Source organism: Gymnoscopelus microlampas (assembly GCF_963454915.1).
Source record: "Gymnoscopelus microlampas genome assembly, chromosome: 3".
NCBI classification, from domain to species: domain Eukaryota; kingdom Metazoa; phylum Chordata; class Actinopteri; order Myctophiformes; family Myctophidae; genus Gymnoscopelus; species Gymnoscopelus microlampas.
The window spans coordinates 50,425,665-50,439,015 of record NC_139940.1 but is presented as its reverse complement, the minus strand read 5'-3'; the positions used below and the strand labels follow the sequence as shown (position 1 = coordinate 50,439,015).

General features: G+C 40.9%; 2 protein-coding genes across 2 annotated transcripts in view; both read right to left on the bottom strand.

Annotated features, from left to right (window-relative positions):
• LOC311042423 (NACHT, LRR and PYD domains-containing protein 3-like) overlaps window positions 1-6,310 on the bottom strand; it is a 118,698-nt gene extending 112,388 nt beyond the window's left edge. Inside the window, exons 1-2 of the mRNA XM_084053156.1 lie at window positions 6,201-6,310; window positions 4,132-4,245 (exon numbers count right to left, since the gene is read on the bottom strand). Of these exons, the coding sequence (XP_083909282.1) occupies window positions 4,132-4,245; window positions 6,201-6,268 (182 nt within the window). The 5' untranslated portion in view covers window positions 6,269-6,310. The remainder of the gene's footprint in view (window positions 1-4,131; window positions 4,246-6,200) is intronic.
• Window positions 1-13,351, bottom strand: part of LOC311042422 (NACHT, LRR and PYD domains-containing protein 3-like) — a 447,659-nt gene that overhangs the window by 112,413 nt on the left and 321,895 nt on the right. The gene's annotated exons all lie outside the window — the stretch shown is intronic.

Sequence of the window (13,351 nt, the reverse complement as noted above, 5' to 3'; positions counted from 1 at the left end):
GAAGTACATTTTTAATTCTGGGCTTTTACTTGTAACACAGTATTTCTACTGGACCTCGGGAAGATTAGCTGTTGTTATGCACCAGATAATGGGGATCCTAATAAACTAATACACTCTACATTGCAGTATTGATACTTTTACTTGGTAAAACATTTTAGTACTTTTTCCACCACTGAAAATAATAACCTATAGTCTCTCTGTCTCTCTCTCCTCTCTCCCTCTCTCTCTCTAGAAGTGTGTGTGTGTGTGTGTGTCTTAGAGGTCCTTAAACATGATCTCTAATTCAGAGCAGAGAAACACTCCTCCTGCAGAGTTCTCACTACTCTGTTTCACTTTGTACTTGAAACAATAATCTGTTCATGTTCTGGGATCATGACTTCTGACCTTTAATCAGTAGAGTCTAAAAAAACTATATCATGTGTTGTTTTCTGATAGTTTTACATTCTGACCTCTGATCAGTAGAGTGCTGTCCATCTTTGAAGCCAATAGGATGATCCATAGACTGATCACTCTTCATGGAGACACAGCTGGGTACAGGAGACTCTGCTCTCTGCTGATCAACCCTGACACCATGACAACCAACATGAAACATTACATTTATTTGAACAACTACCGTATTTTAAACAGAGTTATATTTGCTTATTTTATTAGGACAGAGTATGTATGTTGTTATTGTTGTTAAGTGGAGTTAAGCGTGTTCCAAATGTTATTCCAAATGTATCACAATTTGTCAAGATTTTTTACAACGGAAATAGCAGTACAAACTCAAAATGTACTGCTACAGTATGTGACACATTGTGAGCTTGTAGATCGGCTATTTTCAAATAGCCAAAGTATAAAATAGGGTTCAAGTGGTTAAACTGTTCCTCATTTTGCTGGGGACCCCTGGAACCTTCTCAAAGCCCCCTGGGGCTCCCTGTATCACACTTTTAGAACCACTGACTGAGATTTCAGATATATTCTCTGCTGATAAGAATAAAGTTCTTGTTAAAATGTGAGTTAAATTATGTTAAAGTTTATGATTCTATGAGCTGTGTAAACATGTTGATCAGTATCAAAGTCTTAACAACATCAGGATGATAACAGACCAACACAACACAACACAACACAACACAACACAATGACACACAACACAATGAGACACACACACACACACACACACACACACACACACACACACACACACACACACACACACACACACACACACACACACACACACACACACACACACACACACACACACACAGAGACATTTTAACAATTTATTCGTCCACATAAAGGAGAGCATACAATGACAGAAATATTACAAAGTTAATATATCTAAATATTAAGGTTACATTCACAAAATCATGGCATATGTCTTCATGATAAAATAAGTATATCACTCAGTACTCTCTGGGCCTCTAATACACACTCAAAATAAGATTTATGGTGATAATACAGTGTGAAACTTATATAATTTAACAATGCCGGTTTTATTTTGAAGTCTGCCTACAGGAAGTCCACACAGTCTTATTCTATTCTATTTATATATTATTTAGAAAGGAAAATGTTTGTCAGTTATTGTGTTCTGTATATATCCCTGTATTACAATTGGGAAAGGTGCACATGCGTCACTGTTTGTGGCTGTCTGCCTGAGCGTGCCAGAGATCAGTGTTGGCAGATTGTGCACGAGCAACAAGCAACCAGCTTCATGAAAAAAAAACAGAGATAATCATAGCCGCTTGCTGCTTCTCCCTTCCTTCAACATACACCAGACCACACTAGGTCTCCAGGGACCCCCAAGGCTCTCACACGAAAGTCACTTTGGCCACAAGCAAACTGCATGCATGCAAACAACCAATTACACGCTACTTCAAGAAGCGAACAAATAAGGCCAAAATGCTTACAAAAATAAGCACACCTGGCAACGCAGCCTAAGCCAGTCATGTACGAGAGATCTACAAGCTATGGGGCAGGAAACGCAGGCTAAGCCAGTCATGTGCGAGAGATCCACAAGCTATGGGGGCAGACACGCTAGCGCCATGACACCGTATATTAGGGGACAGTCAGTGAGAGCTGGATAAATGAGGTACAATGTGTCAAATGGAGTCTGTACGGCTGTCGATAAATGAACACATAACGTCGGTGGGAGAGGAGATATTGTGTGTTTTGGACAAACAGCAGTGTGGTGCTGATGTTTGTTGTGTGCAGCTTAATGTCAGGGATCACCAAGGGTCTCCAGGGACCCCCTCGCTGGGGTCCGAAGGGGACCGCGGACCCCAAGCTTTTTTTTCCTTCTTTTTTATCCCACCATTTTGCAACCCCAAAAATAAGGGATCCCTCACTAGAGCCCCGTGCGCAGCTAGGCGGAAGGGCGCCCGGACCTTTAGTGTGTTAGATATGATCAATTCAAATCTGAATATGACTCCCACCTGGACTGAAATTAAAAAGGTATGAATGACCCTCCCCTATTTTCCTTTTCCTGACATTAAGCTGCACAAAACAAACATCAGCACCACACTGCTGCTGCAAAACACACAATATCTCCTCTCCCACCGACGTTATGTGTTCATTTATCGACAGCCGTACAGACTCCATTTGACACATTGTACCTCATTTATCCAGCTCTCACTGACTGTCCCCTAATATACGGTGTCTGGCGCATAGCGTGTCTGCCCCCATAGCTTGTGGATCTCTCGCACATGACTGGCTTAGACTGCGTTTCCTGCCCCATAGTTTGTAGATCTCTCGTACATGACTGGCTTAGGCTGCATTGCCAGGTGTGCTTATTTTTGTAAGTGTTTTTGGCCTTATTTGGTCGCTTCTTGAAGTAGCGTGTAATTGGTTGTTTGCATGCATGCAGTTTGCTTGTGGCCAAAGTGACTTTCGTGTGAGAGCCTTGGGGGTGCCTGGACACCTAGTGTGGTCTGGTGAATGTTGAAGGAAGGGAGAAGCAGCAAGCGGCTATGATTATCTCTGTTTTTTTAAAGCTGGTTGCTTGTTGCTCACGCAAAATCTGGCGCGCTCAGGCAGACAGCCACAAACAGCGGAGCATGCGCACCTTTCCCAATTGTAAAATAGGGATATGCATCACTGTTATACAGTTAAATAGAATGATAATTTGGTCTCCACATCTTGGGGTGTTTTTGTCACTGTATATTTGCACGTACGTGAAATTTGTCCTCATTTTACCCAGTGAGCAGCCATTGGTGTGAGGTGCTCAGGGAACTGTTAAGGGTCAAGTGTTTTGCTCAGTTTGACACTTGCTGAGGGTTGGAATTGAACCTGTGATCTTTGCCTTCCCAGGCAGGCTCTCTAATCATTCAGCTATGGGCCCCCAAGGTTGTAATGCACTGTAATGCAAAATTATTTTTGTTGTTGAAAACATGACAGAATGACAGAACATTCTCACAATAGGTAAGCTAGGCCTATTATTACCATTATTTATTTTGATTTACAACATTTAGTTTAAAGGAATAGTTCACCCAAAAAAATACTTATTTTCTATCAATTACACGCCCCATGAATCATTGAATTTATGTTTTTTTTTTCTTGTTTTTTTCGCATTCCTGAGACAATAATTTGATGACCGGTGGAAAGATGCTAATGTTTCCGGTAGGAGAAATGGAGAGAGAAAGATGGGGAGTAGCAGCAAAGGTTGTCGGGATCGGGATTCGAACCTGTGACACGCTGTCAGGCTAGGTGCCCGGACCACCAGCCACCAGGGCCCATAATATGTATTTAGATAAAACAATACGTTGTGGTGGGGGAAGGATAAAAGTGAAAACATCTCAACTTGTGTGATTTTTTTAATAGTATACTCTACACTTTTATTGATCTGTTTCACTCTTATTGATACTGTTTACGAACCTTACCAATGGAAATGAATATGTATTGAAAAAGAAAATACAAAATAGCAAACGCAATACAAAAATGCATATCTAACAATATGTAAAAGATAATGAAGATAACTATAATGAACACTGACTTAATTTAGAAAAAGAACATGAATTAATTTGTTCAAGATGTGTCTTCATAGCGAGGAGGGTTTACCAGGCTAGTGTCTTCAACCCCTGTTTCAGAAACAAAGGCTCATTTAAGAAGTTGCACTAACCGTAACTAATTGTGATAGTTTTGAATTCTGACCTCTGATCAGTAGAGTGGTGTCCATCTTTGAAGGCAATAGGTGCATCCTTGGACTGGTCACTCTTCATGGAGACACAGCTGGGTACAGGAGACTCTGCTCTCTGCTGATCAACCCTGACACCATGACAACCAACATGAAACATGACATTTATTCATCAACTAGTCACTAGTTGATACACATCTATATATTAAATCACTTATTTTAAATTAGGACACACAAATCAGCCACATTCACACAAGACAGATCTCATAATTACAGTAGGCCTATATACTGTCCGCTAATAAATTATGTACTGTCCACTAATAAAAACTAAAGTTCTTCTTAAAATGTAAGTCAGCTGTGTAAACAGATCAGTATCAAAGATCAAGGTCAACATCAGACAGAGTGTGTGTGTGTGTGTGTGTGTGTGTGTGTGTGTGTGTGTGTGTGTGTGTGTGTGTGTGTGTGTGTGTGTGTGTGTGTGTGTGTGTGTGTGTCTGTGTGTGTGTGTGTGTGTGTTTGGGGGGTCCTATGCTTATCTCGAAGCCAACCAACTGATCAACTAAATATGGAGATATGAGGATCAGCATAGTGGTCAGCCTTCTAATTTAATAGATGCCTAGAACAGAAGAGACTATAGCATGCCTAAAATAATGATATTCATGCTGACCAACATCACCGTCTGCTTCATTCTGTCAACACAAGTTGAAGACTGTATGAAGAATGTAGCCATTTTAGGAAAGACTCAGTTCAAGGCACTGGCGTATGGTGGGTTCTAACGTTGACCGGGCCAGATTCTTAAACCCCCCTCCCCACGAGGGGGTTCGCACAACAGCGGCTGATAAGTCTATTGAGAATTACCGAGCCATTCCGGGTGGAAAACGGAACGCTCGTCCCAAAACACACTGCCCCATTTTTTTTCGCGGACCGAGACCGCCAGTTTAGACGCGGGGCAGGGTGTTTCAGGACGACGGTTCTTCTTCTATTACATTTCTGAATGGAGAGGTGCTCGTCTCTGCGCAATGGAGAACCGGTTTGGCGGCGAAACTGGTTTTCTAATGGCCACTCATTAACAATTCGGCCGAATGCAAATGAGCCCCATTTGAAAACAAAGGCGACTTAAAGGGTGAGGGGATGCTAATGTTGTTATGTTGATTTTTTTATTTATTTTTTCCCTGGGGGAGCAGGGTTTTACAGACCGGGCCATGGCCTCGTTGGCCCCAATGAGCGTATGCCTCTGGTTCAAGGACAGCCAGACATAGAGGACAGTTAATGTGCTTATTCAAAAGACCAAAAGAGAACAGGTGCAGGGGAATGGAGAGGAATGCTCGGGATGTTGTTCCAAGGCATGGTGCAACTATGAAGGTCCTGTATGAAGGATTGAGTATGCAGTTGCATGCAGCCATGTGACATTTAGGGCCCGCCCTGCGCCATCAGAGAAAAAAAAAACACCCCGCATTAAGGCCCAGTGTCGGCTTGTTACACCACTGGATAGTTGGCTGCTGGCAGGGTAGCAGGACAACAGTGACATGGTGTGACATGCAGGGCAGTAGGGACAACAGCTGTAACTGTAGTCCATTGGTACCTCTGCACTCGGATTCTGATTCAGTTTCTTGAGTAAACTACTAATCCTGGGCCCCACCCTGCCTGCCAGCACATGGCTTTTTGGGGGGACATTGATTCACATATATGAAACCTATTATGTCTAAACATAATATGCGTATATGCCAGTAATACAGTGAGATATGCAGCGAGAAAGTGCAAAGTGATATTAATAATTATTAATTTAAATTCATTTATAATAAAGTAGAGTGGCTGTGGCTATTTAAAGTATTAGTATTACTATAACATAAGTATTTACTGCGTCTGTGCTCTATAGCCTCTGTGAAGTCTTAGAGGTCCTTAAACATGATCTCACATTCAGAGCAAAGAGAAATTACTCCTCCTGCATAGTTCTCACTACTCTGTTTCACTTTGTACTTGAAAAAATAATCTGTTCATGTTCTGGGATCATGACTTCTGACCTTTAATCAGTAGAGTCTAATAAAACTATATCATGTGTTGTTCTCTGATAGATTTACATTCTGACCTCTGATCAGTAGAGTGCTGTCCATCTTTGAAGCCAATAGGATGATCCATAGACTGATCACTCTTCATGGAGACACAGCTGGGTACAGGAGACTCTGCTCTCTGCTGATCAACCCTGACACCATGACAACCAACATGAAACATTACATTTATTCATCAACTAGTCACACAACTACCGAAATTAAACAGAGTTATTTTTGCTTCTTTTATTAGGACAGGGTATGTATGTTATTGTTGTTAAGTGGACTTAGCCACATTTCATAACTTAGATCAGTGATTCTCAACATTTGTATGTCAAACACCCCAAATTGAAATGTATTAGGGTCTTAGATTTTCAAACTGTTATTGTTATTATTCCAAATGTATCACAATTTGTCAAGATTTTTTACACCGGAAATAGCAGTACAAACTCAAAATGTACTGCTACAGTATGTGAAACGTTGTGAGCTTGTAGATCGGCTATTTTCAAATAACAAAAAATAGGGTTTAAGTGGTTGAACTGTTCCTCATTTTGCTGGGGACCCCTGGAACCTTCTCAAAGTCCCCTGGGGCTCCCTGTATCACACTTTTAGAACCACTGACTGAGATTTCAGATATGTTCTCTGCTGATAACAATAAAGTTCTTGTTAAAATGTGAGTTAAATTACGTTAAAGTTTATGATTCTATGAGCTGTTTAAACACACACACACACACACACACACACACACACACACACACACACACACACACACACACACACACACACACACACACACACACACACACACACACACACACACACCCCTCTCTCTCTCTCTCTCTCTCTCTCTCTCTCTCACACACACACACACACACACACACACACACACACACACACACACACACACACACACACACAGTGTTGTGCCTGAACGCGTTCAATGAACGATCGTTCATGAACTCGTTCATATTTTGGGCGAACGTGAACTGAACGTACTGTATATCCGTTAGATGAACGTTATCGTGAACGCGTTCATTCTGGCGTTTGTGAACGGCGTTCTCTCTTCGTTCAACTTCGTTCAAGAGTGTCCCAAATTTCCATGGTTACATCGGTTTGTCATGTTGTATTTCATCCTATTCTGTGTTTCCGAGGTGCCTTGAACGCACCATCAGCCCCAAAAAAGAAAAGCAAGGCGGTGTCTAACATTCATCTGCGCAGCGCGCCGAGCGCGGAGTCCGAGCAGCACAGACAGTTACGGCCACTCGGCCAGGGCGAAGAGCTGACACTTTATCCGCTCTGCGAAGATCATTTCCCGGCCACAAGCATTTGGAAGTTGACTTGTGTCTCTTCCAAAGTATCGGTGTTGTTTCCTTGGCTTCACTGCCGACAAAATTAACTTGAAGCTGGGCTGAATTAATAAGTAAACACCGCGGAATGGCGAAATGAGTTTGGGATCATGTCACAACAACAACGTGGCTGTGTAGCACCGTAGCCTAACAGCCGACTTTAGGACGGTAGCCCCGGCCCCCGAACCTCTGAATGACCGTCATATTGTAGTCTGGACGTCCGACCCGACTTTATTTTGGCATTAAAAGTGGACTTCTGCACCTGGCTTTTGATGTTAACAGTGTCATACACTCACTTTGACAAGACCCAGCCCGCCCTCAAGATGAATGAAAATCTTTAGAAAATAGCAGATCTACAAGCTCACTATGTCGCACCGTGACCTGTTGTGAGCTTGTAGATCGGCTATTTTCCAATAGCCAAAACTTAAATAGGGCTGAAGTGATTCATGTATTTGTAAAATCTACAAAGTAACTAGTAACTCAAGTTTTGAAATAATTAAAAATAAAGTACAGTACTTGAATAAATGTGCTTAGTTACTTTACACCACTGGACATAATAAATATAGGGTGCTTTATGTATGAACACCAGAGAGGATATAATGTATAAGAAAATTAAATAAATAACATTGGTTTTATAATGAATTGGATAAATAATAGAAGTATAGTAATAATAATAAATAATATATTTGGATGCATCCTGCTCCATATACAATACAATGCACTGCTTTTCAGTTCATCATTCAAGTTTGAGCCAATAAAAAATATGCGATTAATATGCGATTAATCGCACTAATATATATTGGAAAAAAAGAACGAAAAAGAACTGAACTAGTTCATTTTTTGAACCATGAACTTTAGTTCAAAATTTTGAATTATGAACTGAACTTTGAACTAGTTCATTTTAAAATTTGTGAACTGAACTTTGAACTAGTTCATATTTTAAGTGAACTTTCCCAACACTGCACACACACACACACACACACACACACACACACACACACACACACACACACACACACACACACACACACACACACACACACACACACATTTTCAGCATTGTCTGACTGTCTAGCAGGCATCTGGACACATAATCCACTCCTAAATGTATATCTACACTAATAAATAATCCCTGTGAAAATATAACATTTTATAAAGTAATTTAAACAACCTGCTTTAACAGTCATTCGGTTAAGCTTGCAGATCTGGCTGCATTGGCTATTTTAAAATAGCAGATCTGCAAGCTCACAACGGGTCGCATTGCAGCGCGTTGTGAGCTTGTAGATCTGCTATTTTCAAAAATATACGAGCGCTTCTGTGAGCGTATTTTCGGGACTCCCGCACATCTTTTCATGGACAGTGAGGTCTACAAACTTACAGTAGCTTGTCCTATGTTATGGAGTTATGTGATAGAGAGTTATGAAGACTACAACCTGGCTGGGTTAAGGATATAAACCCGACGCTCCAATCTCTTATTAACGTGGCGGCACGGAATCACTGCAGCCCGCCCGAGTCTGACTGCTTTATTTTAGTGTAACTCGAACGCGCACTGCTCGGTGGGGTAAATAAATTAATATGCAAACGTATTCCATTCATGGCGATGTGATTGGTATCATAATATGTCATTCATGTAGGCTACAAGCCTACGTGACAAAGATTGTACCGCTATACGGATTAATGACAGACACAGTTGGGCGTGTGTGTGTGTGTGTGCGTGCGTGTGTGTGTGTGTGTGTGTGTGAGAGAGAGAGAGAGAGAGAGAGGGGGGGGGGGGGGGGAGGGGGGGGGGGGGGGGCGTGTGCGTGTGTGTGACTTGCGTTGCGCTCTAAGTTTTGCCGCTTTTCGCCGTTTTTTTCCTTCGCGCCATTTGGTGACCCCCCAAGGGTTGGTGCCCTGTGCTTCAGCACCTCAAGCCCGTTGGATTGGATAAGCGACCACTGGAGACAGTAGGCTACTTTGTCAGCCTTTAACCTCCTTTTTGGGCATCCCAAGTTGTTGAAACCCTCTAACAACCAACCAGTCTGTGGATATGTCCTAGACTACCAAATATAAAACAAATAGTCTGCACCAATAGCCCAGCTCTTATATGGTATGTAGAAGTGGTTGGTATGTAATGACCGAGAGGAGCTTTTTTTTAGACTGTACAATGTAAGTCAATGAGGAGCTTATTTTGAATTATCAATTTCTAGTTAATGGAACAATTATTTTCGATTTCTTGCCCATCTTTGAAGTTACATCATGTCAAGGTAACTACACAACCCAAACCTACCAAATCTACCAAAGTGGTCTAGCCCTTTATCCACTCTAAACTATTTTATACTTTGGTTATTCAAAAACAGCATATCTGCAAGCGCTGCTATTTTTTTTTAAATGAATTGAAAAATCTGAACTGAGAAATGTTGAATAATTCAGAAATGTTTCTCTTATGGGGGTTCCTGCCACAAGGGGGTCCGTAGTCAAATAGCCAACAATTTGGGGGGTCCTTGACATGACATTTTTTGAGAACCAGTGATTAAGAAGGCATAAATTAATAGTTAACATTAAATATCTTAAAACCATATTAATAATGAGCCCACTTTGAGAACCAAAAGCTTTATTGAGCTGAGCACTTACCCTGTAGTTGGTTGACTAGGATCCATGTTTCTTATTGTGTTCTTGTTCTTTGTAACTCACTCTGGATAACACCATCTAATAAACAACAACAAAGCAACAACATTTTAACAAATTGTAATTGTAACAATAGATACAAATAATAATAATCGATAATTTAATCAAATCTATTTTGGGCACAAGTTTATTTTCTTTTTTTAAATAGTGAAAATAGCTAACTTAATAGTGAAAATATCTAGATCGGCTATTCTTAGTTCTTACTATTTTAAACAATCCTCTTGTGCCATGCTATGGGGTATAAAATAACACTAAAATGATGTGTTGATATATAAAAATAAAAGTAAGTAGGAAAATGCTGCTCGATTACTCAATTCATCGACAAAGCAATTGATAGAATAATGGCTAATAAAATAATGGATAGTTGTCATCTAAATAATTATTTCCACTACCTGTCCATGTTGTCAATAATGTGGCACCAAGCTGACGGTTTGCTTCTCTGTTCTTTAACAAAGACTCTGTCTGATGATGTGTGGAAGCTATGACCTGAGAGAGAGAGAGAGAGAGAGAGAGAGAGAGAGAGAGAGAGAGAGAGAGAGAGAGAGAGAGAGAGAGAGAGAAAGGGAGAGGTAGAGGGAGAGAGGCAGTAAGAGTTATGTAATCTGAGTAGAGTTGTGTGCAGCAGAGTGTAACTAGTCTGCACAGTGTATCCAGAGCACACGTTAAGTTAACAGTTAACGCTGAGTTAACAATCTCCTCAGAGACATTGTGATGGTCAAACACACTGACAATATTATGTGGTCTCACTGTAACGGAAATACAATTTATATTCCCTTTAGGCTATTGATTTATCGATTATTGATTATGCATTTAGTATTCATCTTGCTTCAGTTATATTAATATATGACTGTATGCTGATTTGTCTGAATGTAATGTCCCAAGAGAAGTAAATTAGTCTGATAATATGTCTTATGAGTTTAGTACACCCTCAGTGTACTTATTAAGCAGCAGGCTCACACAGCAAGGTCAAATAGCTATTCCTCTGTAGGCAAGCAGCAGACCTAGACAGCAAGACGACAAGTTATAAGGTTTTATGAACACAAGGAGAATGTTTCTCGTATCAGGCGTCAGTAGGCTGGCTAGGACAGTGACTATGGCCTCGGCATATAGCAGTGGGCCTTCCATTCTCAGTCGATGAGAATGGAACACATGCTTATAGTTGGTCAGGGTAGTGTCGCTGCTCTTGAATGCTGAGCGTGGAGCAGCACATTTCATAGTCAGGCAGAATTGACCTTCCATACTCAAGTGCTGAGAACACATCTTTTGGTCAGACAGAAGAATGTCAGTCCTCAGTGTTATCCTAACAATGTGTATGTATCCTTGTAGAATCTGTATTTAAGCTGCCCCAACATACAGATCCGTGTCAGACTCCCGTTGCCTTCTGAAACAACCGGACCCTGTCCACCTTCCCTTCCTCCATCCCTTTCCCCTGTCCACTTTTCCCTTCCTCCATGTCCGTCCATCCCTTTTCCCTCTCCCTCTCTGTTATTTATTATTATTCTCATTATTATATTACATAGGAATTATTGTTATATATCATTGTCATCTGTTGTATTTAATAAATCTACTGAAACCATATTTCAGTATTAACACTTCATTCTCTCACCGAGGAATTATTGAATTTCCACAACACTCACTGTCAGTTAATTAACACCCAGACACATGGCAGAGATGGAGACATGGCGTTAATTACAAAACAGTCTCATCAACTATGTCAGGATGTTTATACGGTTATGTGGTGTTCAAGGTCCAAGGTTGTGTTACATCTTAGTAAAACGTATTTATTTTCGGCTTCCTTCAGATTATGTAGCATAGGAAATAATACAAATAATAATAAAGAAAAAAGAAAGAAAGAGAAAGAAAAAAACAGACAGTAGTTTTATACTGATATGATATTAAAGATAGATCAGTACAATGTATTGCATGGGCTGGCCATAGCTGAGTGGTTAGTGAGCCCACCTGCGCAGCCAGAGGCCCTGGTTGTCGCAGGTTTGATTCCAGGCCAGAAATATGTCGATGTGTGTCCCTGAGCAAGACTCTTAACCCTGTATTGCTCCCTGAGCATCATAGAATGACTGCTCCTTGTAGTTATAGGATGGGTAAATGCAGAGGATGCATTTCACGTATGCGCATACAGTATACAGTGACAAAAACACCCCAAGGAGTGGGGACTAAATTATTATTATGTATTATTATACACCATCAGCATTTATCAGTAGCCTACCTGCCACAGTAACATACAACAGTCTAGGAGGTAGGAGCAGTCAATAGTTTTAAGGTGCAAAAAAGACGACTATACCTCAATAACAGTTATTTGGTGAGGATAAAGTGTTGCAGACTGTGGTGTAAATTAGTGACAATAGTGAGCTGAAGAGGTGTCTCGTGCTATCTATGCTGTCTAAGGGACCCCTTAAAGCAGAACTATGTAACTTTTTTTAATGAATAAAATGTCATTTTATCTAATCTGTATGATAGAGTAAGTTAATACAATATAACTTATACAATTGGGGTGGTTCTATTTTGTCTCCCTGCTCGTCTACTGAGACATTTACATTGTGTCAAAGGTCATGTCTCACCTAGACACATGATCTGACAAAGAGAAGGGAGAGAGAGAGAGAGAGAGAGAGAGAGAGAGAGAGAGAGAGAGAGAGAGAGAGAGAGAGAGAGAGAGAGAGAGAGAGAGACAGACAGACAGACAGACAGACAGACAGACAGACAAACACTAGCAGGATTATTATTTCTTGTCAACATTCAAGTAGAACTATGAGAAGGTATAACCCAGCTAAAATAGTGTGTCATTATAAAAATATCTAAATGAGATATGATTAGCAGTCCACTTCCTCCAGTCTGTACGGATGGATTCACATTGAAGCGTTCCGCTCCCGAGAGCGCAGCAATCGGACCCGAGACTACCTCCCCAGGTGGTTTCGGGTACGGTACGGTGATGCGTTACGGGGAACGCTACATTCACACTACCACAACATCTGCCATGTGGTCCAGGGTGCGCACCCGGGACCATAGTCTGAATCCGCCCTTAGAAAACCTTCCCCTATCTTAAAGTTTAAAAGCAGTTTTAGACATTTGTAGGTAGGTCTGCAATCAAAGATTTGAATTGACTGTATGTTATGGGATATGTTATTTAATTTAAGCTGTAGGTCATTCCAAGTGTTTAGGGCACT